General features: G+C 40.5%; 1 protein-coding gene across 2 annotated transcripts; it reads right to left on the reverse strand.

Moving 5' to 3' along the window:
- Positions 1 to 1,118: 1,118 nt before the first annotated feature.
- Positions 1,119 to 14,181, reverse strand: LOC133423592 (copine-3-like). Of its 2 annotated transcripts, XM_061713823.1 has the most exons (18): positions 14,113 to 14,181; positions 12,347 to 12,438; positions 11,568 to 11,759; positions 11,225 to 11,404; positions 11,001 to 11,075; positions 10,843 to 10,914; positions 10,061 to 10,141; positions 9,423 to 9,512; positions 8,105 to 8,203; positions 7,924 to 8,010; positions 7,708 to 7,767; positions 7,448 to 7,581; positions 5,943 to 5,997; positions 5,772 to 5,823; positions 5,303 to 5,436; positions 4,952 to 5,188; positions 4,750 to 4,864; positions 3,253 to 3,392 (listed from the first exon to the last, which is right to left on the reverse strand). In XM_061713823.1, exons 3-17 carry the CDS (start codon positions 11,724 to 11,726, stop codon positions 4,754 to 4,756), a joined length of 1,626 nt encoding a protein of 541 aa, XP_061569807.1. In that variant the 5' UTR covers positions 11,727 to 11,759; positions 12,347 to 12,438; positions 14,113 to 14,181; the 3' UTR covers positions 3,253 to 3,392; positions 4,750 to 4,753. The 2 variants fall into 2 exon arrangements, with proteins under 2 accessions (XP_061569806.1, XP_061569807.1); XM_061713822.1 differs by lacking the exon at positions 4,750 to 4,864 and having other exon boundaries at positions 1,119 to 3,392.
- Between the last annotated feature and the right edge of the window lie 10,042 nt (positions 14,182 to 24,223).

Raw genomic sequence — 24,223 nt, forward strand, 5'->3', positions numbered from 1 at the left:
TTTGTCATAAGCAGGCTGAATCAAGTTAAATACACTGGAGAAATCAAAGAACATAAGCAGGTGTATGATGCTGTCTTCAACTCCAGCCCCACGACGATAAACAAACTGTTGCGGGTCCTGTAAAGTACTCGTTTGCTCACTAAACTGGGGCAATAAAAGTCTCTTCAGGACTGTGTGAAGTCATTAAGAAAAGATCTTTCACTTGATACGTTTTGTGTCTGTGTGCAACTATCCATCTGTTTCTGAATTTCAGATAAGTGCCAGTTGGTTCGACACATAATTCAGAGCAAATCACATTGGCCTTTGACTGAGTAACGTAGTGACGAGGCACGTTATCAGGAAGGTGACATCATCTTCCAGATCAATCTTAAGAGGCTGCCACTCCCCTCTAGGGAGGATACTGCAGTTAGAACATGAGAAAAAGACAACACAGCTCATCAGCACGACCCCTTAATCTACAGGAACATCAAAGCATGGCTTTGTAAACCTGAAACATTCATGGATGCGTTTGTCTCCAGTTTGCTGTTGGCTGATGTTTCGCCGTCTGCTGCTTTCTTATATGATCCCTGGTAAGAAGAGGAAGTGCAGGCACAGAAGTGAACCGGAGAGCTTCATTGTGAGAGTGATGATATATAGTTTTCCTCTACAGTGCATTTCCCTCCACTCAAACCTTTCACTTTTGTCTGTGAATAAATTTCAACAGAAACATGTGAACAGAAAGATAGGAGCACTACATAATTCTTCTTTGATGTGGGACTGGGATTAAACATTTATAAATGTTTAAGAATCTGAGTTTCCTAAAGTAACAGTGTTGCATAATGCCAGTGTTTTTTGAGTTTGTAGGGATTTCAGACATCTAAATGAAGGCATTCAACAAAAAAAGACCCCTTTAGCTAATAAAAGTACTGTGTTTGAAGAAGTGAGTGAGGAACCACTTCTCTGTTTTTGAAAGATCTGCAACATAAGGGATTCAAATTTCTCCGGCCACTCTCCTAAACATGGACACATATATACTCACGTAATGAAGCAGATATTGCTGCCAGAACATATGTATAATAAATAAAACTGAATGAATCTGAGCTGAAATAATAAATGAACAGAAATTAAACAAGTTGGTTCCAACATAGAAGTATTTATTTTATTTCCTCCACATTAGTAAGTGCTGGGTAAAAATAAACATGGAATATTTAGGCCACAAAAGACTAAATGAGACTATACATTGCACTTCCTGCTTGGACTTTTTTTTTTTTTACCTTTTTTTACCCCCATTTTTTCCTACACTGACCTGAGAGTAAGGAAGCTGATGGCATAACAATCACCAGAGTTTGGGTTTCTCACCTCAGACAGACGCTTTACAGTCCTGACATGCAGGAGAATTACATCTTTAACAGGGTAAGTCCAGTTCTTGTTACTCATACTGAGGTTTGCCTCGAGTCTAAAAGCAGCTACAGGAGCGATATATAATATAAGTACCATAGGACATAGTAAACATTTTTGTTTGGTATGTTTTTAAGTCCACTTGTGGTTTCCGACTGGTTATTTATTGTAAAAATGTAAAAACAAGATAAAAAATGAAATAAGAAAGAAATACGGTGAGCCAAAACGTCCAGCGATAACATTTAACAGGAAAGAGGATTGTTATAGTTTCCTAAGACAAGTGTGGCGTCTCCTCTGGATGTGTCATTAGTAAAACTCTTTTAAAAATCCATGAAAAACAGATTATAAACACATTTCAACACTTAACAATACTGGCTGTGCACCTGAATCATAGAGAATATTTCTTCATTAACTTGACATTAATGGTATGACAAACATAAAAAGATAATATAAATCATTAAATGATATTTTTTCTTAAAACAAATGAATTCAAAGTGTCTTTCATGCTTTATATATATATATATATATATTTTTTTTTTTTTTCTTTCTTACATGATTATATGAAATCTATATAAAATACTGATAAAATCTACATCAACAAAGACAAGTGCAAAGACAAGGAGCATGTGACAGTGACAAATGTAAACAACTTTAGGTGTTAAATCGTATATACACACTTATCTGTAGTGATGTGTGTTAATCTAAGGACATAATGAACTTTCCCTGTATAGCATGCTAAAAAAAAAGGTTTTAGAATATCAGGTTTCCATGGTAACCATAATTATGATAATGATCAACCACTCCAGGGAATCCTGCCGATGGATATTTAAATCAAAGCATGTCCCGCTGAGTTACATCGAAACAAAATGTTTCTGTTATCAAAAAAGAAATCATTTTTAACAGTCAACTGTACATGGATCAATTCTGCAAACACGAAGTAATCATTTAGCACTGTTTTCGTTGATCAAACTCCAGAATTTCAGTTGAGATGTAGATATTTTGCATAAACATAAAGAACCCAGCCAACCACACGAGCCCTTTCATGCAGACATTTAACATTTGACACACTACTGAGATGGCTGGGACGAGCTGCCTCGGTTCTTCAGGAAAAACTGAAACAAGCTTCTGTTAATTCCTTTGAAAAGGCCAAAACATGAGAGATTACTTTTAAAAATCCCGGCACTTGAGTCATATAAGAGCCACAGTTAATATCGGTGCAAAGCATGTGGAAATAAATGTTACTATATTCTCATGACATTATTCCTACGAGATGATTTTGCATTATAAAAGTTAAATTGTGTTCACAAGTCAGCAGTGAAGAGTGTCACATGCTAGTATGGCCACAACAGGAACCCCTTAAGCCTGAATTATGGTTCTGCGTTAAACCTACGCCGTAGGGTATGCAGGAGTCTCTCTGTAGCCTACGCCGTAACCTGACCTGCACCTCCCAAAAATTGTAACTACGCGCCGAGGCGACGCAGACCCAACGCAGACCGAGAGGGCTGTGATTGGTTTGCTTGGTAGCAACGCATTTCCAGTTCCGGTTTGTGAAGCAGTCGTGAACTTTCAGCGCTCTTTTCTTCGTGTGTGTGTGTGATTTTTTTGTTTTGGGTTGTTTTGTTTTTTTGCACAATAGTTGTCCTTATCTCTTTGATTCACTGTGACCGGAAAAACCGGAAGCTAAACAAAGTATCAACTAGCGCTCTGGGGGGGTATTGCACCGCGGCAAAATGGAGTGACGGAAAAGTCCCAAGGGTTCACGACGGCGTCACGGCAACGTCACAGCAACAGCGTAGGCTCTGCGTTGGTTTAACGCGGAACCATAATTCAGGCTTTACACAAGTCCTTTTAGAGGAGGTTAGTTTTCAGAGCACATCACCGGGCGGCGCTGATGCCAGGGGGTCAGAGAGGATGGCGTCGCTGCGAGGAGGCCTCAATTTCATGCTGTTGAAGAAGCCTGTGACCTGACCTGGGACTTCAGCCAAAACACTCTGAGCAAGCGCTTCCTGAGGACACTGAAAAGAAAGAAAGAGGAAAGAGGAGGAACAATGTGAGATGGACCAATGTGTACAGACTGTGTGTATACAAGAGAAAACAAGAGAAAGCAGCCACACAAGCGGAGAAACCACATAACGACAACGTGCTCCATGAATTCGATGACAAAAGGCAACAACCTGAAATACTGTAGAGTAGAGATGCACCAATTGCAGTTTATTAGTGGATTCTGATTTCTGGTTGCCTTCAAGGTCGGACCTGTTAACAGCCACGCGTTTCCATGACACTTTTACGCAAAAGAAAATCAAATCTCTAAAATTTCGATAAAGGCAGCGCTGCAGGGGTCTGTGTTTCCATTGATCGCTGTTTTACCAACAAGTCTATGTTGTCCTGCGAGATGGATAAAACATACCACTGTTGAGAAAATAGCAAGATGATGAAGGCAGCTGATGATTATTCAGAGGCAAAGCCCTTATGTAATGCATATTGATTAAATGGTGTTACAGGAGAACTACATTGTATTAATAAGGCCAAAAACAGCTGGAGACTAGATTTTAATTACTTTAGTTTCACCGGCTACGTCACAGCACTGCCAGAGATGTGAAATTTCCCAAAAAGAGTTTCCATTACACTTTTGCAAATAAGTGGATTATGGACTCGCTGAAAAACCTCCTCCACAAAGCATGAAAAGGTTTATTTGATATTCAGGAGTCTTTTCGAATTAATGCCGTTTCATTTACAGAATTTCTTTTTTTTGCGCAAATCTAGGGGTAATTGAAACACGCTGAGAATTAATTTTGGTCGATTTTCACTTTCTTTCTTAGACCTATAAGAAACTGCATACATTAATGTGACAAGAGGCAGCAGTGACTGTAACGCGGTCCCATCAAGCGTCGTCGAGGGAAACATCTACAACATGCAGGATAGTGTGCAGGACCGGGGCTGGGTGGAGCGTTGCAGTGGTGCTGCATAAGCTCCCTGTAATATCTTAGTCTCCAAATCTTTGTTACCATCATAATATTGAGCATATCTAGCTGGGAGATGTTTTAAGTGGTTTTTGTCACGCTAAAATATCAGTTGAAATTGAATCCAAAGGAACATCTGATTATATTCAGGAATAGTCGTCTGGATGTTGTGATCTGTGTTCCCTTCTGTCATCAAAAACCCTCCTGGACTAAAACTAATCCTGGACTCATCCCGGTTGTCTCTTACAAAAACTAAGTGTCCCTTTATGGCACGACTGTCACATAATCAAACAGTCAGGGTCAACTGGTGAAAATCAGCTGACTCTGATCAATAAGTGCATCTCTAGTAGAAGGGTAATCCAAAGGAAAAGGAAGGGAATGGGGATGAGGAGGTTTGGTGGGGTATTCGTACATGTCTAGGAAGGAGCGGAGTCGTTGCGGGGCTTCAGTTCAAATAAATTGAAGAAGGAGGCCACTTGGTCAGGCAACTCTGCCAGTACGCTTTGTGCGAGGGCTGCAGTGCCTGCCTGGAATAAGATGTGCAACATTTAAGCGTATGTATTAAATGCAGCACACCAATAAAAACACTTTTCTTTAACATTTTCACAGCTTACATTTTGAAACTGCCTGAATGGCACAAACTGCACGATGTCCCTCATGGCGGCCTCGCCGGTAGCCGAGCGCAGCATTCCATCGTCTGCGTCCAAGAACTCCATGGCGCTGAAGTCCGCACCTCCCACTCCCACGATGATGATGGAGACGGGGAGCCGGGAGGCGTTGACGATGGCGGTGCGCGTCTCGTCCATGTCTGTGATCACGCCATCGGTGATGATCAGCAGCACATAGTATTGCTGTGACACAAGAGATCAAAGAAATGAGGAGGAAGTGGTTTTCACATCCGTTCAAAATCAGAGCTACAACAGCTCAGTCTTGTGAGGTTAAATAAAAGACCTCCAGAAACTCACAGACGCAGCCTGCTGCTGTAAGGCCTGTCGGCCGAATTGAGCCACGTGGTTGATGATCGGAGAAAAGTTTGTGGGGCCGTAAAGCTTCACCTGAGGCAGACACTGTTGGTAGGCTGAGACCACGCCCTCTACACCTGGAAAACACACAAAAACACAAAACATCTAGAGAAAGACAGCAAGCCAAAGTGTGATATTTAGTTTGAGGGACAAGGACTTGAAACACGGAAGTATCTTGACACTATTTCACTGATTTAGTTCACACTTATCTTGGGATTCATTATCTTTTCTGCATCAGAGTAAATGAAAAGTCTTGTGCTAATCAATTTCCCTGAGAAATGTCTTCATTACCATTTAATGAGACAGAAATGAAGGAAAAATGAAAACATTACAGCAGCTACTCTCTAAATGTTCCTACTGGGCTGAACGTAATCCCTGTTAAGCAGTTCAAACACACCAGCTTAGCTATTACCTGCACAAAATGGATTTGATGGGTTGAAGTTGATGGGGAACTCGTGGCTGACCTGCAAACCAAAACAACCATAAATGTGAATCCCAAATCAACTCATCAGCTTGAGTAACAATGATCCAGGATGAGCTTTTCACCCGGCTCACAAATGCGTAGGCTAATTAAGAACCTCACATGCCACGTTGGAGGGATCTGGGCACCAAAACCAAACGCAGGGAACAACTTGTCACTGTGCAAAGGAAGAGACAAAATGCAGCAGTTATTGTTTGTTGTTTTTATTATAAAACTGCATTAATAAATTACAACACAAATGAGCTGGACAGCTTTGGACACCAGTATAAATTGGTGTAATCAAAATCAACTGAACTTCATTCATTCATTCAACTTCAACTTCATTTCCGCTACGTGACTGGAAGAACCTGAAACGTTCAGCTTCAGCAAATATGCCAAAGTTAGTAATGATAAAAACCTTTGCACCTTGAGCAGATCCTGGGAACGTCTGTAATGGGCTACAAGTACTGAATGTGAGCACCGTAAGTTCCAGACCAGCTTTATTTCTCTCAGGTCAAAGGTGACGTAAAGCATTTGGCAGTTCATTCACCCATTTGGAAGAAGAGAGTATTATTAGTCTGATTATTACCACGGTGGTGCCACTACTGTTTTCTGATCACATTTCATACGTGGCAAAAACCTAAGACTACAAGTAAAAGTATTTCTTCCACTAATATTCAGTACAGAGTCATACTTGAGTCATTAAAGGTGATTTGAAAGTATGATTAGATTCGATCAAGTCAGTGATTATTATTATTAGGGCCTGAGCACTTACAGTGCGAAGGCCCTATTGTATCTGTAGGAGTTCTCGTTCTCGTTGGTTTTATTTTTCCGACGAAATGAGGGCCTTTTTGCCCCACTAAACGTGCCCCAAAAGTCACCAAATTTTGCACGTAAGCCAGGCCTGGTGAGAAATGTGATATTTAATGGTTTGCATTAATGGGCGTGGCCTAATGGCTCAACAGCGCCCCCTAGAAAACTTCGTGCCTCAAGCCCCACAATACGGTTTGACGTACATGCACGGAAATTGGTACACACCTGTATCATGTTGTAACTTAAAGAAAAGTCTCTTGGAGCCATGGCCGAAACCAAACAGGAAGTCAGCCATTTTGAATTAATCGTGTAATTTTGGTGCAATTTATGCCATTCCTTCGGCAATTAATACGGCCCGAACCGTAACGTGCACCCAGGTGTGTTATACATCAAAATGTGCGTCTCCATCCTGCGACGATGCGCATTACTTTTCTCAGTCAAAAGTGTTACCGTGGCGACGCTAGACGCCAAAAAGCGCGCCCCCCCTTCATCTGATTGGTCCATATTTGATAGTTCCTACTTTCTGCCATAATTTTTGAATGGTTTGACATAAAGAGTCATGGGTGGTGTCATAGGACTTAGTTTTGAGTCCTTGATCTTTATGGGTGAAAAGTGCACGCGCGAGGGCCCGTTCATCGCTGCTTGCAGCTTTAATTATTATTGTAATAATACAATCATGTCAGCAGTTCGTTTTCAAGCTCCTTGTTTGTGTTTAAACTGGCCCCTCTCACATATACACTACTAAATTCAAATCATTCATGTTCATTGTAACCTCCGGTACTGATAAAATCCTCCAGTTAAACCAAACTATTCACCTGTCATAGTCCTGGATGACGTTGCCCACGGCCCAGATGGCTGCCAGGTACTCGTTGTAGCCTTGGGGGTTGATGTAGTGCAGAGACCTGGGGGAATTGGGGTCTCCATTGGACCCTGTGAAATCAATGGCAATCTGCCCCCAGCAAGAGGAAAGACATCTTTAACTTTTTAAAAGAAATTAGAAAATGCCGTTATCAAAGAAATACACTGGCTTTTTCTCCTGATTTGGCTAATATTAACAAGCGTGAGTGATACCCACAGTGAAGTTAATCTCGCAGCCTCCCATGATGTAGTCCAGGAAAGAATACTCCTTCACAATCTACAGGAAAACACAGGACACACAAAACTCATGACTTATTTACATAGTTAGGAACATGTTTAAATGTTCTGAACTACTTTATGACTTGCCAGATTAAAGAAATTAGAGAAATGTGTGATACAAGTGTAAAGAAAATGAGATGTAAAACCATTGTACCTTGCACTTTTTTATGATGACAACACCAGAGTTTTTGTATCCTTTCTTTTTTTCCTTCTTCTTGCTATTGATGCACTCAAACTCAGCCTAGGAAAATAAACAAACACGCCCCGCCGGTGTCAGAATACACCAGATCTAACTGCACAATTTAAAAGGTCAAACACCAGAAGGGTGGACCCACCGCATATGTTTGTGATGCCTGCTGTACTTGGCAGAGATTCGTGTGAAAAGACCCAATGAAGTCATGAGATCCGCTGTTGTTGTGGTCGTAGCACTCCACCTACAAGAACCAAAGGAGACAAGAGTCGGAGGGCACAGGACCAGGTATCACTACCAACATTTTGCACCCAAATAATGAAACGTGTTTGCAGGTGAGAGAGGATGAGACAGAAGCATGCTGTTAGTGTGAACCTTCAAATGTAATCTGATTACATTTGGTCAAATCGCTAGTTCTGACAGATCCACTAGAAACACACACAACTGGCAAAGAGAATGGGGGATGATCCACTACTTCTTTGGAAACAGGACAAAACTACGTGCTACCGTCTACGCTAAGTCAACGGCTAAGAAAGCTGATGGATGATCGGTCTGAATGGAAAACCTCTACCTACTGGGAAACTGGCCCATTGGTGAACTTACTTCACTTAAATACAATTAACGTATTTGCTAAATGGTAGTAAACCACAAACAATGACTGTGAAAAGTTAGTTTTCCCTCAAGATTTATAAAAAGTGAAACAGTTGATGTACCCAGGTGTGCTGTGTTCAACTGCACCTATAACTTTAAATGCTATTTTTGAGAAATTAACATCTTCAAGACTGTATAATTTACAACCCCACACAAAAACATTACTTTTACATGTGTTTTTAGCCATTTTCATCTGAGTGAATGCTTTTTCTCCACTGTTCATCAAATTGTTGACAAAGTCACGGATAGAGAAGGAAAAAGAAAAACTGGGACTATAATCTGATCTGCTCTCAAACAGGTTGACCAAAGGGCCGTTCCCCTCAGAGCTGCGTAAATCCCTGTAAGACGGACGTGGATGCGTCCAGGACTCGCCCGTCCTGCCACAGACACTGCATCCTTCACGTGAACTGCACTCGTTTCGTTAGAAGTTAACTCACTTGTGCTGCTGCCAGGAAAGCATCGGTTCCTGATAAGTTTGCTTTGCGGAGTTAGAGGACGGAAAAAGAAAACATTACGCATAAACTAACATGTTAGACCATTATAAGCTTGGGGAGCCACAAAGAGGGTGACGATAAAAACATGCACAGGGATACCACTCTATCAAAATTGCACAAAAAAAAAGATGAAAATTTCCAAAATTATAAACATGTTTTATGGTTTCTCTTTTTTTTTTCTCGATGTTGCTTGAACATGACTTTCGGTAAATATTCAGTTAAATGTAATTCAATACTACTTTATCAAAAACTCTGTTAGTTACGGTAAGTGAAATGTCATACGGGATATAATGTGCCACGTGAGCTGAATTTATGCACCTTTATAGATTTCTCCACGTCGCCTCCACAGAGCGCCTGGATCGGGATTTGGAATGCTCTCCATGTTGGGTTGAGGTTGTATTTTACAACCTGAACAACAGAAAAATACTTCAGAACATCAGCATAAACAACCACCTTCTTCAGTCTGGTGAAGATACAAGTTGTCAAGTCTGAGGAATACAAATACAATCTCTAATGTTAAAAACTGTAATGTTTGGAGCTGACCAAAGATTTTTCAGCTACAGAGGTCTGACCTGCATTTTTAAAACAATTTTTAAGACGGGTATACTGTTAAATACCATCAAGAATATCTATCCCTAAGAGGGCAAAGTTGAATTGTGTCACTGCAGAGAAGCAGCTTCATAGTAAGTGGATTGAAGGAAAAAGTTGACAGCTTCATAACATCATTGTTATGGGACTATGTGCACGTCAGGAGCCATTACTGCATAGCAGAACATAGAGGGATGGACATCAACTAAAGGAGTTGCAGGACTACGTGGAAGCTCCGTGGATTGATTTACCGCAGTACTCATTTTTAATGTGATTGTTTAACAAACAGCTAGGACTGACCGACGCAGAGCTACCAGAGTTTATCAAAGATGCATTTGCTCAGTTCTGCTGTAGGATCTGTACAGTACCTCTGTCCTGTGAGCCAGCTGCCATCCAGTTTCTGCCTCCCTGTAGATTTCCAGGAAGGGGTCTGACTTCCCAAAAAAATCCTGCAAACACACAGAAGTTTGCTGTAGTCGTAGTAAATATGGAAGGTAGATTTGACATGAGATTAAACCCCGTGGCTGCACAAGTGCAAGACTGACAGAGCATATGTGATCAGCTCATACTTGAGTTTTATTCATATTCAGCAACAGTGGTGATGATTTTTTGTTTAACTTCCCTTTTTTAAAACCACTTTTTCACCAAAACCTCACTTTCCTTCATTTGGTCAGGTGCAGTGGTCTGATCAGACAATCAGACATTGTTCTGCATCATAAACTATTATTATTATTATTTTTAATCTGAAAAACTATTAAGAATACATCTTTTCTTTTTTCATTGCTGGTCCAGATACTGATATGCAGGCGATGTACGGAGAAAACAACATCGTGTAGCTTACATGTTGTAAAACAACATGTAAGCGATTCAGTAATGTTTGGTTGACACCAAAGTACAGAGCATTACAGTAGTCAAGCCGAGAGCGGATAAAAGCATGAATGACCTTCTCAAGGTGACCACTGCTTAAAAAAGGCTTGACTTTAGCGAGAAGTCCAAGTTGGCAGAACCTGACTCTGACAACAGAGACGATCTGTTTATCAAATTGTAAAGCCCTGTCAAATGTCACGCCCAAATTTTTGACCACATGATTTGACCACGAATGATCTTAAATACAGCAATATTTCTGGCATCGATAACATAATTCAAATACCTTCTTGTCCAGTTTTCTCGCTGCGATTTCAAACTCCACCACCCTGTTGTCGTTTCTCTCTTCCGCACATATCTAGGGAGAAGGAGAGGAAACATCGCTTTCCTTTTAAGAACACATGTACTCTCCGAGTATGAGCCTGTTAAATTAAATAAACTCACAGTAATGGTCCCCTTCCCTGCTGGCTTCTTGTCTTTTTTCACCAGCGGCCTTGTTACTTTCCTGGAGGAGACAATCTGAGAAAAAAAAAAAAAAAGACACATCCTGGCTACTGTTGGACATCATTTCTAAACAGAATTTGTGCTACGTGTTAAACTATAAGAAAGACGGCATAATAAGCATATGGGCTGTTACACGATTTGATTTAGTACAAAAGACGACCAACCTGTCCCAGGGTACACTCCATTTCTCCCAGGAAGTCAGCCTCTTGCAGACTGTAGTTTTCACTGTCAATGTCGTAGACTTCGAAGCGAAGCTTCTGCACCATCTCAAAGTAGTAGTCAAGGACGATTATCTTGGAAAACGTTGGATTAAGGCAGTTTTGGATTTTCTCTGTCCGGCCAATCTAACACAAACATATGTTTCACCATCAGACATTTTTCAGCATTAAATACAGCTACAGTGTTTCCTCCCAAAATGTCCCCCTTTAATTCTTTTTAAAAAGTAGATCTGATCAGTCCTGGTGTTTTAGATCAGCAGAACAAACCCCAACCTCGTAAATATCTCACCTCTTGCCAGTGGGCTCCTGTGGTATTCATGAAAAGCACACACAGAGGGTCAGACTTTGAAAACGTGTCCATGTCGAGGAGATTGTTACACGAGATGCTCAATGCCACCTTGGTCACACAGCTCGTGGCCCCTGGTACCGGTGCCCCTTGTGCCGCCATCGCAGCTTGGTCAATAAACACTCCACACGAGAACTGACAAACATAAACATGAGTCTAAATTATGATAGTGATTATGACAATCCACAAGGTTACAGACTACTGCAGACATCTAAATTCATAAATCACTAAAATACAGTTTGGATTTATTTGTGAGAAGAAATAAGTCTGGCTACCTAATTTCACAGTTGTTACAACTTTGTATTTACAGGATGATAAATATTTGACTGAAACAGGACTGAAATCCTGATTGGTTCATATCAAATTACCAACATTGATAAATATATTTTGCCATACACCAAGGAAAAGACGGAAACTGTTGCATAACCTTAAAAAGTCAAGTAGTAAAATACTAAATGCTCAAAATAGTTTTTATTATTATAGTTTTAAATATGTTTTAATCTTGTAAGCACTCTGAGATTCTTTGAATGAAAAGTGCTCTATAAATAAAATCTATTAAAATAGCATTCATTTGTCAAGTTAAAAGATCCAACTGAAGTTTCATTTAGGCATTTTATCTTTTTTTTTTTATCTTTATTGACATTAATGCATGTCATAAAACGATTTGTTTAATATCAATATATATTAACGCAGATGTTATAATAACTCTGTTCAAAACTTACTTCAAATGGCCCAAAAGACAAGACTTTCAGCGAGATGGGGTATCCTCGTATTCCTTGTGGTTATTCCCTATGGGTATTCCCATTCATCTGCCCTGGATACAGGGAAGAATCAGAACTATTAGTATTACAATCACTATTATCTTTATTATCACTTTAATTATAACTATTAGTAAAGCTGTCAACTCTCACGCAATCATGCAAATTACTGTTTTCTTACACTGACACGCATTTTCGGCACCTTGGAGACTCAGTACATCAGTCAGAAGAAATTCTCTGGTTTTAATAATTTCATTAGCCTTCTTACATGGTTGTTTGATACAATTTCATGCTTGAAAATTTAATTCAGGATTTTAAGCCACAGACTGGCTATACTGTTATAAATAACAAAAACAAAACAAGGAACATGGTACACTTAGTCAAACTTTGAAATGGGATTTGTGTCATCTGCTTTATCTTCTGGTTTTTTCGTGTCCAGGGCCCGTTTCAGAGCTCTGACAATGTTGAACCTGAATTTAGGGAAGCTCTGAATTTTCTGTTTCGCAAAGCGAGTTTACTTAACCCCGAGCAAGAGGGTTCAGTTATGCCCGTTTACCATACCGACATAACATACTTGGAGCCTGTTGCCACGGTAACTGGTTCCACCGGTTCCACACAACTTTCTCTTCCTGAATTTATCAGACCATCTTTCATGTCTTTCATCTTTCATGACGTATCGCATTTCCATCAGAACACTGTATCGGTGATCAGCACATTTACTGTGGTCAGTAATCATTTGTAATAGTGGTCGAAGAGTAACGGCAGACATACCACAACACAAATACCACCTTATTCTTTGTGAACCACAAATAATCATCTGTGAAATACATCACAGGAAAAACATTGGGCTATTTATTTATTTTATTAGCTATAATTTATTTGTAAATGTCATAAGCAGTTTTTACTCCACATCCATTCATACATACATATACACACACATATTTACTTACATATACACACATATATATATATATATATATATATATATATATATATATATATATATATATATATATATATATATACACACACACACACATATATACATATATATATACACATATACATACACATTATATATATATATGCATATACACACACAAATTATTATTATTACGTCATAAGCAGTTTCTACTCCATATACATACATACACACAAACATTATATACATACATTATACACACAGACACACACACACACACACACACACACACACACACACACACACACACACACACACACACACACACATACATACATATACATATGTAGGCTACTGATATGATGATTAGGGACCGCCCTACCTCCTTCAAAATCTCCAAAGTGTTCTGAAAAGTTGACAGCTCTGCTATTAGTGTCACCATTACTATTAGTATTAGCATTACTATTACTAGTAGTATTAGTATTAGTAGTAGTATTACTATTAGCACCACTATTATTATTTCTATTAGTATTACCTAAAACAAAAAAATACGGTAATATTACATATGTTAGACCCTTACTTGGTAATTAATGATAGTATCAAATATAAATAGTTGCTTTGGTTGAAATTAAAGTTGTATTCGGTTGTTCCGTTTATTATTTTATTGGCAGCTGCCGGAATATAACGAAAAAAACCACAAACACCTTCTAACCCCCGTAATAGCGGTAACTATTAAACACTCTGTGTCTGCCTTTACTTGTGGACGGAAAATAAGTCATTTTAAACAGATTAACGGGAGAAATCTTACCTTTAATCCAGCAACGGAAAGCAAAATAAGAGACTCCGCTGCCAACGTAGTGGGTGGTGCCCGTGCCGCTTCTTCTTCTACGGTTTTATTAAATGAGGCTTTCGTGCCCGGTGCCGCTTCTTCTTCTACGGTTTTATAAAAGGAGGCTTTCGTCTCGAAAGTGGCGCTACTGCCATCCTCTGTTTACACTCATAGCGTCTTGTTTATTGATTTATTTATTAAGGATCCACATTAGTTGGTGCCATAGCGGCCAGCTAGTCTTCCTGGGGTCAGCAACACATGCAATACAATCACGATTAAAAAGCACACAAAACAAAAATCTAAAAGCCAAAACAATACATAGGCTACTAATATAATGGACAAACCCGTCATCTAAAACAAATCATATCCGCACAACACACCAAAACAGATGAAACTACTGTCTTACATAGAATTTAAGTTTCCACTTAAAAATGGATTTACTTGTAAATACAGTGGAGATACTAAGGTAGATTATTCCAGAGAGACATTGACCTGTAGATAAAAGAACGTTGTAAAGCATTTGTTTTTGAACGAGGCATTACAAGCAGACCATTAGCCTACTGGACCCTCTATGATCATGAATAGTATTAGTAAAAAACAACTTGTTCAAACAAAAAAAATGGAGTTTTCCTGCAATTGACCAATTTAAACATTGATAGTGTGTTGAATGAGAGCCTCTTCTCCACAGTGAGCCAGGACAGTCAGTCATTCCACTCACATTGGATTTAAGTGAACGGCCCAGAACAAACCTAGCTGCTCTATTTGGAGCAACCTGGAGCTTCCTGATCTCACCACTAGCAGCACATGACCAGACCGTGGAACAATAATCGAGGTGACAAAACTAAACTTTGAACAATTTGACGTAGAAGAGGACGAGCCACAAAAGAAGCACATCTCCTTGAAATGCCAATAGCTGTACCAATTTTTGATACAATATAATTAATGTGGTGACACCAGGATAGAGTTTTATCCAACATCACTCCAAGTAGTTTAACACTTTGTACTTATTGAATTCTAGGATTACATACTTTTAAATCAAGCTTCGGGTTGGTAGATAATCTGTACCTCGTTCCCATCACAATACTCTTTGTCTTTGAGATGTCAAGGACAAGTTTGTTACATACCGTACTATCCAGTCATGAACAACCTGTATGGATAGGCTGCCATTACAATACTGTGATCTGGAAGCCAGATAACTCTGCATCCACATCACGGCAGGGGAATTAAAACCATAACATTTTAGTTTTTCAATTAAAAGTGAATGGTCAAGCACATCAAACGCAGCACTGAAATCTAACAACACAGCTCCCACCAACATACAGTATAGAGTTACAGTATCTAGTGCTCTCAGCCAGTCATCAGTCATGTGTATTAGAGCAGTAGAAGTGGAATGGCAAGCTCTATATGCATGTTGAGAGAGTGTGACTAGTTTATTTGTTTCAAAATATGCTTGAATTTGTGCAAAGACAATCTTTTTCATAATTTTGCTCAAAGTAAGTAAAATGGAAATAGGTCTAGAGTTCCTCTCATTAAAAGCAGACTTGGTATCTTTAGATAAAGGAATAACCTTAGCCTGCTTCCACATCTGTGGATATAAGCTCACTTGTAAAGATCTATTGAGGATGTGGCAAACAGGTAACAAAATTATACTAGCAGTCATTCTCATTAATTTGCTATCCAGGTTGTCTAAACCTGTTAACTTGCTATCAGGAAGAGAGCGGATCAACCTCTCAACCTCACTGACATCAACCTGGTGACATTCAAATACACAACTTTTATCTCTCATTAAAATATTCCTGATCAGATCAGGAATATGTCTACACCGTGTGTCTGCTTGTGTCTGTGTGTGTGCGGTGGGGGGGGGGGGGGGGGGGGGGGGGGGGGGGGAGGGGCATTAGTTTTTTCTGAATCCTTAAGTACATTGGCTATTTTTGCTAAACCCTACACACAAATGAGAAAACCTTTCACCAAATTATCAAAACTTTATAGTTCTCTTGCAAAATCAAACACAGTTTGATTAACTCTTCACACCTTAGTAAAAATGGTGTTTTCATATCAGACAGTAAACACATGCCATCATTTACTAAGCACATAATGTGCCAACTACACACTAATGGTATGAATACAAAACACATCTGGCTTTTTTCTTTTTCTGTGCACAAGGTAGGCTAGGTCAGTTTGAGGTCATACTTTTGTCATAGTTCTGTAAACACACAGGGATCCAAACTTCAAGTATTGGTGTTTATTCACACTCGTCAAAACAAAGACACAGCACAGAACACAAAATAATACATTCACAAAAAAAAGACAATCAGCCTACATCATGCCGTCTCTCTGGGTCCGGCTACAAAATCTCATCCACATGGCATGCGATGTCCTCCAGTCCAAGGCACCGGGGAAAATACCTCCTTGCATGCCTGACATGATGCCTGCTCAATATCTCCACATGCCTCCTCCATTGCTTGTAAAAGGGCTGCGTGTTGATGGGGAAGGCAGTCGTGGACTTTCCAGCGCCAGGCAGAAAAGAACTCTTCAATTGGATTTACACTAAGAATGGAGTGTATGGGGGGAGGTTGAGTGCCATGAAGAGTGGGTGATCGGTAAACCAGTTGCGGACCAAAGCAGCCCTATGGAAACTAACATTGTGTCACGATTCAGACAGACGACCAGAGGACCACAATTGCGTCACACAAGAAGGTTTATTACAGTTTTTGCCCGTTGCTTGAACACATTTTGCAAAATTTTGCTCATTGTGCCAAAACTCTACACACAAGTAAGCATGGCACAACACTGGGAAATATACCATTCACATCTGTGTCAAATTGAAACTCTACTATCACTGCCTAGACTCTGCTATCAAAACCTAAAAATACTTGGTCAAAATGTAACTCTGATGACAAAATGACACACACTTGTATCATATGCATACACTTTCAGATCAGGGAGAACACACTAGTCTACTTTATATAAAACACTGCAGTCTTTGATTTTGTTTTTTTATTTTTGTTTATTCAGCAGGCACATTTTCAAGCAACCAAAAAAACCAAACCAAATAGGCCTACTCAATGTTGTACATAGTAACGTTAACTAAAAAAAAAAAAAATAGAAAAAACACTATACTGTAAACACATAATTGTGCATACTGCACGTGGGCTCATGTTGTGTGCTGTTGTGTGAACAGGCGTTGGCGTCCTCCCCCAGAAGGTTTTCTAGTCATTCTAGAGAAATACAACCACAAATTGTCATCAGTTTGATTGTTTTTCTTACAGTACTTCACTGTATATACTGTCTCATCCACTGTACTGAACCCTGCAATACCCTGTACATGTGATGTGGTAATGTGATATACTGTAGAGTGCTGTAAATACCATCTGAGTAGAAGGTAGAGAGGGGAAGACATACCTGTTTTCCAGTCTGAATGTTATTATAGATGCCACTGTGAAGCGGCTGAGGTGCGGGTGGACCCTCTGCCCAGCTTCCCTCATTGTCAGGCCGGATTTATAACATGATCCACCAAAGTTGCCCTTATATCGTCAGATATGGAGGTCCGTGCATTGCCGTGCATTCGACCTTGTCCTTTTCGTCCTCTTCCTCGTCTTCTTGCTCTCCCTCCATCCATGCTTGCAAAGTTCTTGAAATGGCTTAACTGAGGCCTTTTTGTAGCTGGCTGATTGGTGTTACGTTTAGCAAGCTAGTGCCTTCAGGTGTGTATTTGAATGGTTGGAATTAACCAATGTGTTTTGTATTTTGGAAACATGTGTTTTCCAAATGGCACCCTGAGATTTCATTTGTGAACGAAGTGTCTTATGTATGAAATAGAGTCTAGTATGCAGGACCAAGTGTGTTGCATAAAGGACTAAGTGAGTTGCAGAATTGCAGCTAGAGTGCAAAGCAGCGCTTTGGTTTAAGGTATGGGTACATGTGTTTGAGGTATGGTAACAAAAGTTTCAAGTTGTGTTACTTTAGTTTAAGCATGAGTCTATAGTGTTCAAGCAACGGGCAAAAACTGTAATCCTTCAGGGGAAAGGGAAGTTGGGAGTGAATGAGGGCTTCAGGGGGTCCAGGGGGTCCCGGGGGTTCAGGGGGTCCACGGTGTTCAGGGGGTCCAGTGGGTTCAGGGGGTCCAGTGGGTTCAGGGGGTCCAGTGGGTTCAGGGGGTCCAGTGGGTTCAGAGGGTCCAGTGGGTTCAGGGGGTCTGTGTGTGTGTGTTCCCCCGGCAGCGATCACGGGAGCTGGAGGATCCGGGCAGTCCTGGGGGAAACACACACACAACAGAACAGGTGAAAACGGAGCAGTAATGCAGTCGAGGGTAAAGCAGAAATCGTAGTCGGGGGCAGAAGGCAGGTCAACATTACCGGGGCAGGAGATCAGAGTTGGGGTGGAATCCAAGTCCGGGTCACAGATGGGAGTCAGAGAGACAAGCAGACAGGCAGGGTTCCGGTGCAGGTTTGCAGACGATCTGACAAGGGAGAGCTGAAAGACAGGGCTTTAAATACTGGGAGAGGTTAAGTGGAGAATGCAGTACAGCTGTGCAGGTAAATCAGAGCAGAGTGGGGGCAGGTGAAGCTAATTGGATAGAGGGTCAACGGGTGGAGTGACAGGGCTCATGACACATTGTCCCATATGATGACATATCAGGTCTGCTCTGGCCCTTCTTCTTCCCCCTCCTCTTCCTCCTCTTGCTGCTCCTTGTCTTCTTCCTCTAACTTCCTCTAAACCTCTCGCTTCTTCACCTCCACGTCCTCTTCCTCGGCCTCCTCTGATTCTTACTCTTCTTGCTCCTTCCATTGTACTCCACACAGACAGCTTACCTGTGGCTTATTTATAGTGCTTACGCTGATTGCAAAGTGAACTAATTCTCTAAAATTGTTTTCACATGTGAAAGTGTGCCAGACAGTTGGCAAAATAGTGTAAATAATAGCCATACATGTGTATAATTTTGCTAGGAGTGTTTTGGAAATTTGGCAATTGAGTGTAAGCAGCGAATTGTGCCTACAGTTTTGAAAAGTGTGTGTTACAAAATTACAAACTGAGTGCAAAGCAGTATTTGTGCTTTTAATTTCGCTAACTCAGTGAGTGGTTTTGCTATGTGTGTTAATAGTTTTAGAAATTGTGCTACAAGAACATAATTAGCGCCTAAGCTTTCAGAAAAAACTGTAACACTGTTTTGAAGGTAGAGTGTGCTTTTGCAAGAGAAGGTTAGGATTTTGCATTTTGTGTGTGAGTTTTGTAATTTTTTGTTTAGAGTTTTGAGAAAGTGAGGTAGTCTATGAGGAAATGTGTTTAAACAATTGTGAAAAACTGTATCAGTGCACAGGGCCGGCTCAAGCCTCCATGGGTCCCTAAGCAAAATCTGATTTTGGGGCCCTCTATTTCTGCCAATAATAATTGATTATTGATCATTCACACACCTACTATTAACTTATTTCATGTTCTTCCCTGGCATTACAAATACACTTGTAAAACTAGACGTAAGAACTTTTTGTTGTAGTTAGATTGTTATCCACAGTGATTACTGTAAGACCATGGAAGCTACAGCAGATTAGTCAGCGGTGGAGACACCGACCTACGAGCTACCTATGAAGAGCACCAGCTCTGTGTGGCCCCTACTGGCCACACAGAGAATCAACAGATAAAAGGTCAGAGAGCTGCACAGTTCCATCATCCTATTGTCAGCCTGGCATGTTTTTACCCATCTATGGTTTTTAATCTGAAATGGGAGCAAATTCAGCTACAAGAGCAGCCTGGGGTTGATTTACACTTAATTTAATATTTAAAGTGATATGGTACTAAGTGTGATACTGAGTGTCATCTACAGTGTAGGCCGACTGAAAGAAACAAAATAATCCAATAGATAATTTATAAACCATTTACTGTAAAAGTTATCTACTTTATTTTTGGTTTTAAATAAACTGCAACAGAAATGTGCAACAACAATTTGAAGTGGAACAACAACAATTAAGTGCAACAACAAAGTACTACAAAAACTAGAACTATAATTAAAATCACTCAACTTATAAACAGTACCTCATCAATATGTTCTCCATATAAGAATACATTCAAATAAACAAAAACAGACATTAATAAATAGAATAAACAAATAAAGTCAATTTTTGCGACATGGTGGGCCTTCAACCTACTCCTCAGATGCGAAGTGCCGTGAGCAATGCAGGGTTGAATGAACCAGTGGAGCTCTGGAGCTGAGAGGCAGTAGTCAATATGCCAGCAGCAGTATCTACTCTAGTCTGTTAACATAATATTGTTTATGTAGTAATATTAATTATTGTGTTTTTGTACAATAACATACCTTTAATAATGTATGAATCATCACTCACACATAAAAAGAGATACCGTTTTTATTTTATTTTAACTTTTGGGGGCCCCCTAGTGGTCACGGGGCCCTAAGCAGCATTAGTTCGCTTATGCCTTGGGACCGGTGTTCTGCCAATCCTTGCTACCTGCCGAGAAATGCTACTTTGTGGTTCTGCGCATACGCACAGTGGATTTTCAAAGTTTGATTGCCACGTCCATGATTTCTTGCACTATGTAAAATGGATAATATGGGATGTTGAGTATTTGATCCTTCAAAATACACTACCCATGACATGAATTGCATTACACTTTGTGAACATTATACGATAAAGAAAAAGAAAAAGAAAAAAACAATTCTATCGCTTTATTTGATATTCATTCAGTCATTGGCCTTTATTTAACCAGGCAGGTAATTAATAACATTCTTATTTACAATGACGGCCTGGCAGGGTCGGCGCCAGAGCAAATATTCAGAGGGGGCACGAGGCTTATTAGGGCGGGCACCAAATCAGTCGTGTAGGACAGCATTTTAAAGAAAAAAGTGCATTCTCCCTGCTTTCCTAATAATCTGTCTTAAACATGTGGAGAAATCAAATCACAACACCTTGTCCTCACTGCATGCGACACGAGCGAGCGTCAGCGTCAAAAACAATTCCATTGCTTTATTTTTTATTGCACTGTCCATACTGGCTGCGAGCGGCGCAGCGCGACGCGGTGCCGTTTTGAGCTGGACTTTGGATCCCAGTAATGATCTGACATGCTGACATGTTTGCTGCATTACTGTAACACCACACGCTGCTCACTCCACGCTGTTCGCTGTTGATTGCGTCACCATGCGCCGTTATTAATTGTTCGTTTTTTCCCCCCACTTAGGACCTTTTCTCTCCCTCCCGATGTTCCGGGACCTATATAATAGTATTTCTTTTTGTCACTTTATTGAGGTTTTTGTAGTGAAATGAGGAGGAATCATAGAGATAACTTCTCATTTCAACTAACTGGATCAGCCTCATCCATGACTGTTTCTTACAGTGCTTTAACCAGCTTTCAACGCGAGCCGCAGGAAGAAAATAGAAGAACATTTAAATATCACAATATCAAGCTTGTTTTCTGTTTAGAAAGTACAAACTTAGGAAGATTACAAGTAATCACCCATATTTTACTTGTCTCTTTACTCTTTTAGGAGTTTCTTTCAGGAGCGCACACGGGCGGGTATAGTGCGGTGAATAAAGGCTGATTTATGGTTACGCGTAAAATCGACGGAGTAGCATACGGCGTATGGCGCGCGTCGTCCCGTAACAGCGACGCAGTAGGTTACGTAACCTACGCTGTAGGTTCTGCGTTAGTGTAACGCGGAACCATAAATCCCTTTCGCAATCTCTTTTTCGTTCGCAATCTCTCCTTCGTAATAGTTTGCTTTCGGGAAATTTGTTTACCGCCAAAGAAGAAAAGTGGGGGGGCACAGTGACTGAAGTAAGCGGGCACTGCCCCCTGGTGCCCCCCCATGGCGCCGACACTGCGGCCTGGCAAGCGACAAGGACCACTTGGGGGAAAAGGAGGTGGGCTAGGGAGTAAAACAGTAAAATTGTAGCTCTACAAAAGGTAGAAAACCATTAGGTAGCATTTTTTGGCAAAGCAGCAGAAATTGGCAGAACACCGGCTCTGTTAGTGCATGACCTAGTAAGAAAATCTCTCCATTTACATCTGATATCTTATCAAACATCTCACGCAATCCATTCATATACAGAGCATCAGCGCTAGGAGGCCTGTAAAAACAACATACAACAATCGGTTTCAAATGAGGCAAGTAAACTTGCACACAGTTAGCTTCAATACCCTCCTCCATTAGATCATGACGTACTTTAACAGGTAGATGGTTTTGAACATTGATAGCTACTCCACCTCCAAACCTGTTTCTGTCTTTCCTGAAAATTGTGAACCCTTCAATAAAAACAGCAGAATCAGTAATGACATCATCAAGGTGGGTCTCAGAAATAGCAAGAATGTTACTGCAGTTACCTCTGGAAATACACTCCACTTCCTGGAGCTTATTACGCAAGCTGCATACATTTACATGAGCTAACAACAGGCCCTTATGAAGGCCCAACTTAATACAGGGTAAATCAGTTGTTAAAGTGGTCATCGCAATATGGAGTCAAAACATGGAGGGAAAAAACTGGAATGCAAATTCTAAAAGAGCCAGGGGATTATCCTTGAATCACAATACAGCCATTATGTACAGCCTATCAACAGTTAAAGCCACTTTGTGGTTCAAGGCCCTGTTTTCTCTCATGATGGGCAGCAGTTTTTTCCTCCTGTCATTGATCTCCGCAGGGAAATGGTCATTTAGCCAAAGAGAGGTCCCTTTCAGTTCCTTTCCACGACTCTTCACCAGCATTTTCTGTAATGTTCAAACCGAGCTATTATTGGGCAGGTTTTTCCTTCTACAGGTCTACCCAGTCTGTGAACTCTGGTAGCTGGGAGGGAATTCATGAAAATCGTGCACTTGGTGACAAGTTTTTGATATTTGGCATGGTGTTAGTTATGGACATGAGGTTTTCAAAAACCACTGCAAACAAATTGGGACGGCCCCCTAGTGGTCGGTTGGCAGAAAATTCAAAATGGCTCCCGCCTAAAAGACCAAAGGTCATATCTCAGCTTCTTAGTCCTAGATTGTTGTATATTGTCACTTTCTCTACTTCATGGTGCTAGGATTTCAATTCTGAGATAGATTTACTATTTCAAGGTCATGTTGAAGGTCAATTTCAATTTTCAAGGTCATTTTTTGCACAAAAAACTCAATTTCTCTAGAATTAAGTCACAGAAGGATTATACAGGGCTCTAGACCCATATTTTGACCCCCAAGGAATGCAATTTTCTGTTTATTGAACAGATCACTATCACTGTAGTGTCAGTCTCATTGGGTGAGCGCAGTGGCCTTCATTCAGGCTTAAGATGAACTAAGTCTTCGTAAAAGAATAGGATTTTATTAAAATAACACAAAAAACATCAGCTGTGCATATTTAAACTCACTCAACACCTACAATAGTGCCTCTATCGCCTCGCTTATTGAGCCCAGAGTATGAAATCATAGCTACTTCACTCTTCATCATTAGTGCAGCCCCCCTCACATACACATTTGTTCTGGCATTCCATTCCCAACTTAGGAGTTTTGGAGAGGGATTGCTTCCAGACAAAAGCTGCAGTGTGCAGGGCACACTTGCCATGCTGGAATAAGCTATGGGTGAAAAGAAGCTTCCTGGCTTCATATGGAGAAAGTTATGTCTCCAACAACTTCAGGAGAAAGTTTGGGGCTGTTGGACATAAAGTCTCTTTATCCTCACGGATGCCAGAGAACAAATTACTCATCTCCCTACACTCTAAGGGCCAATCCCAACGTTCACCCTACTTTCTACCACTAGCCCTCACTCACTACCACTTCACCCTAAAAATGAAGCCACAGGCGTAGGGCCCTTGTAATCTTCCCTAAGGATTGGGACACCACTTGCTACGTCACTGCGTGGTTTACGTTGGGGTACGTAAGCGACTGCGTAGTTACGTTTGCACATACGTCACACCATATCAGGAAGCAGAGAGCTAAAAGCTGTTTTAATTTCCGCTGTAGCGCTGTTAATATGCCACTTTATTAAGTTTTAATATTTTTTCATGCGTAAAAGTAACCGTTAAGATCCCCAACCTGGGCTCAGTTTATCCAAATAACGCCTGTTAAGAAATTTGATCTGATGTTTTCGGGGATGAGAAGAGCCGCCAGCGATTTATG

Source organism: Cololabis saira, chromosome 22, assembly GCF_033807715.1.
Source record: "Cololabis saira isolate AMF1-May2022 chromosome 22, fColSai1.1, whole genome shotgun sequence".
In the NCBI taxonomy this organism is placed as follows: domain Eukaryota; kingdom Metazoa; phylum Chordata; class Actinopteri; order Beloniformes; family Belonidae; genus Cololabis; species Cololabis saira.

Bases quoted from the DNA above. Each gene is read 5' to 3' on its own strand.
- LOC133423592 (XM_061713822.1), bottom strand. From the start codon at position 11,726: ATGGCGGCACAAGGGGCACCGGTACCAGGGGCCACGAGCTGTGTGACC. The intron at 5,998-7,447 runs GTGAATAGTTTG...TCCTTTGCACAG, and splicing joins GTCATCCAGGACTATGACAG to TGACAAGTTGTTCCCTGCGT. The intron at 5,824-5,942 runs GTGAGGTTCTTA...TTTGGTTTGCAG, and splicing joins AGATCCCTCCAACGTGGCAT to GTCAGCCACGAGTTCCCCAT.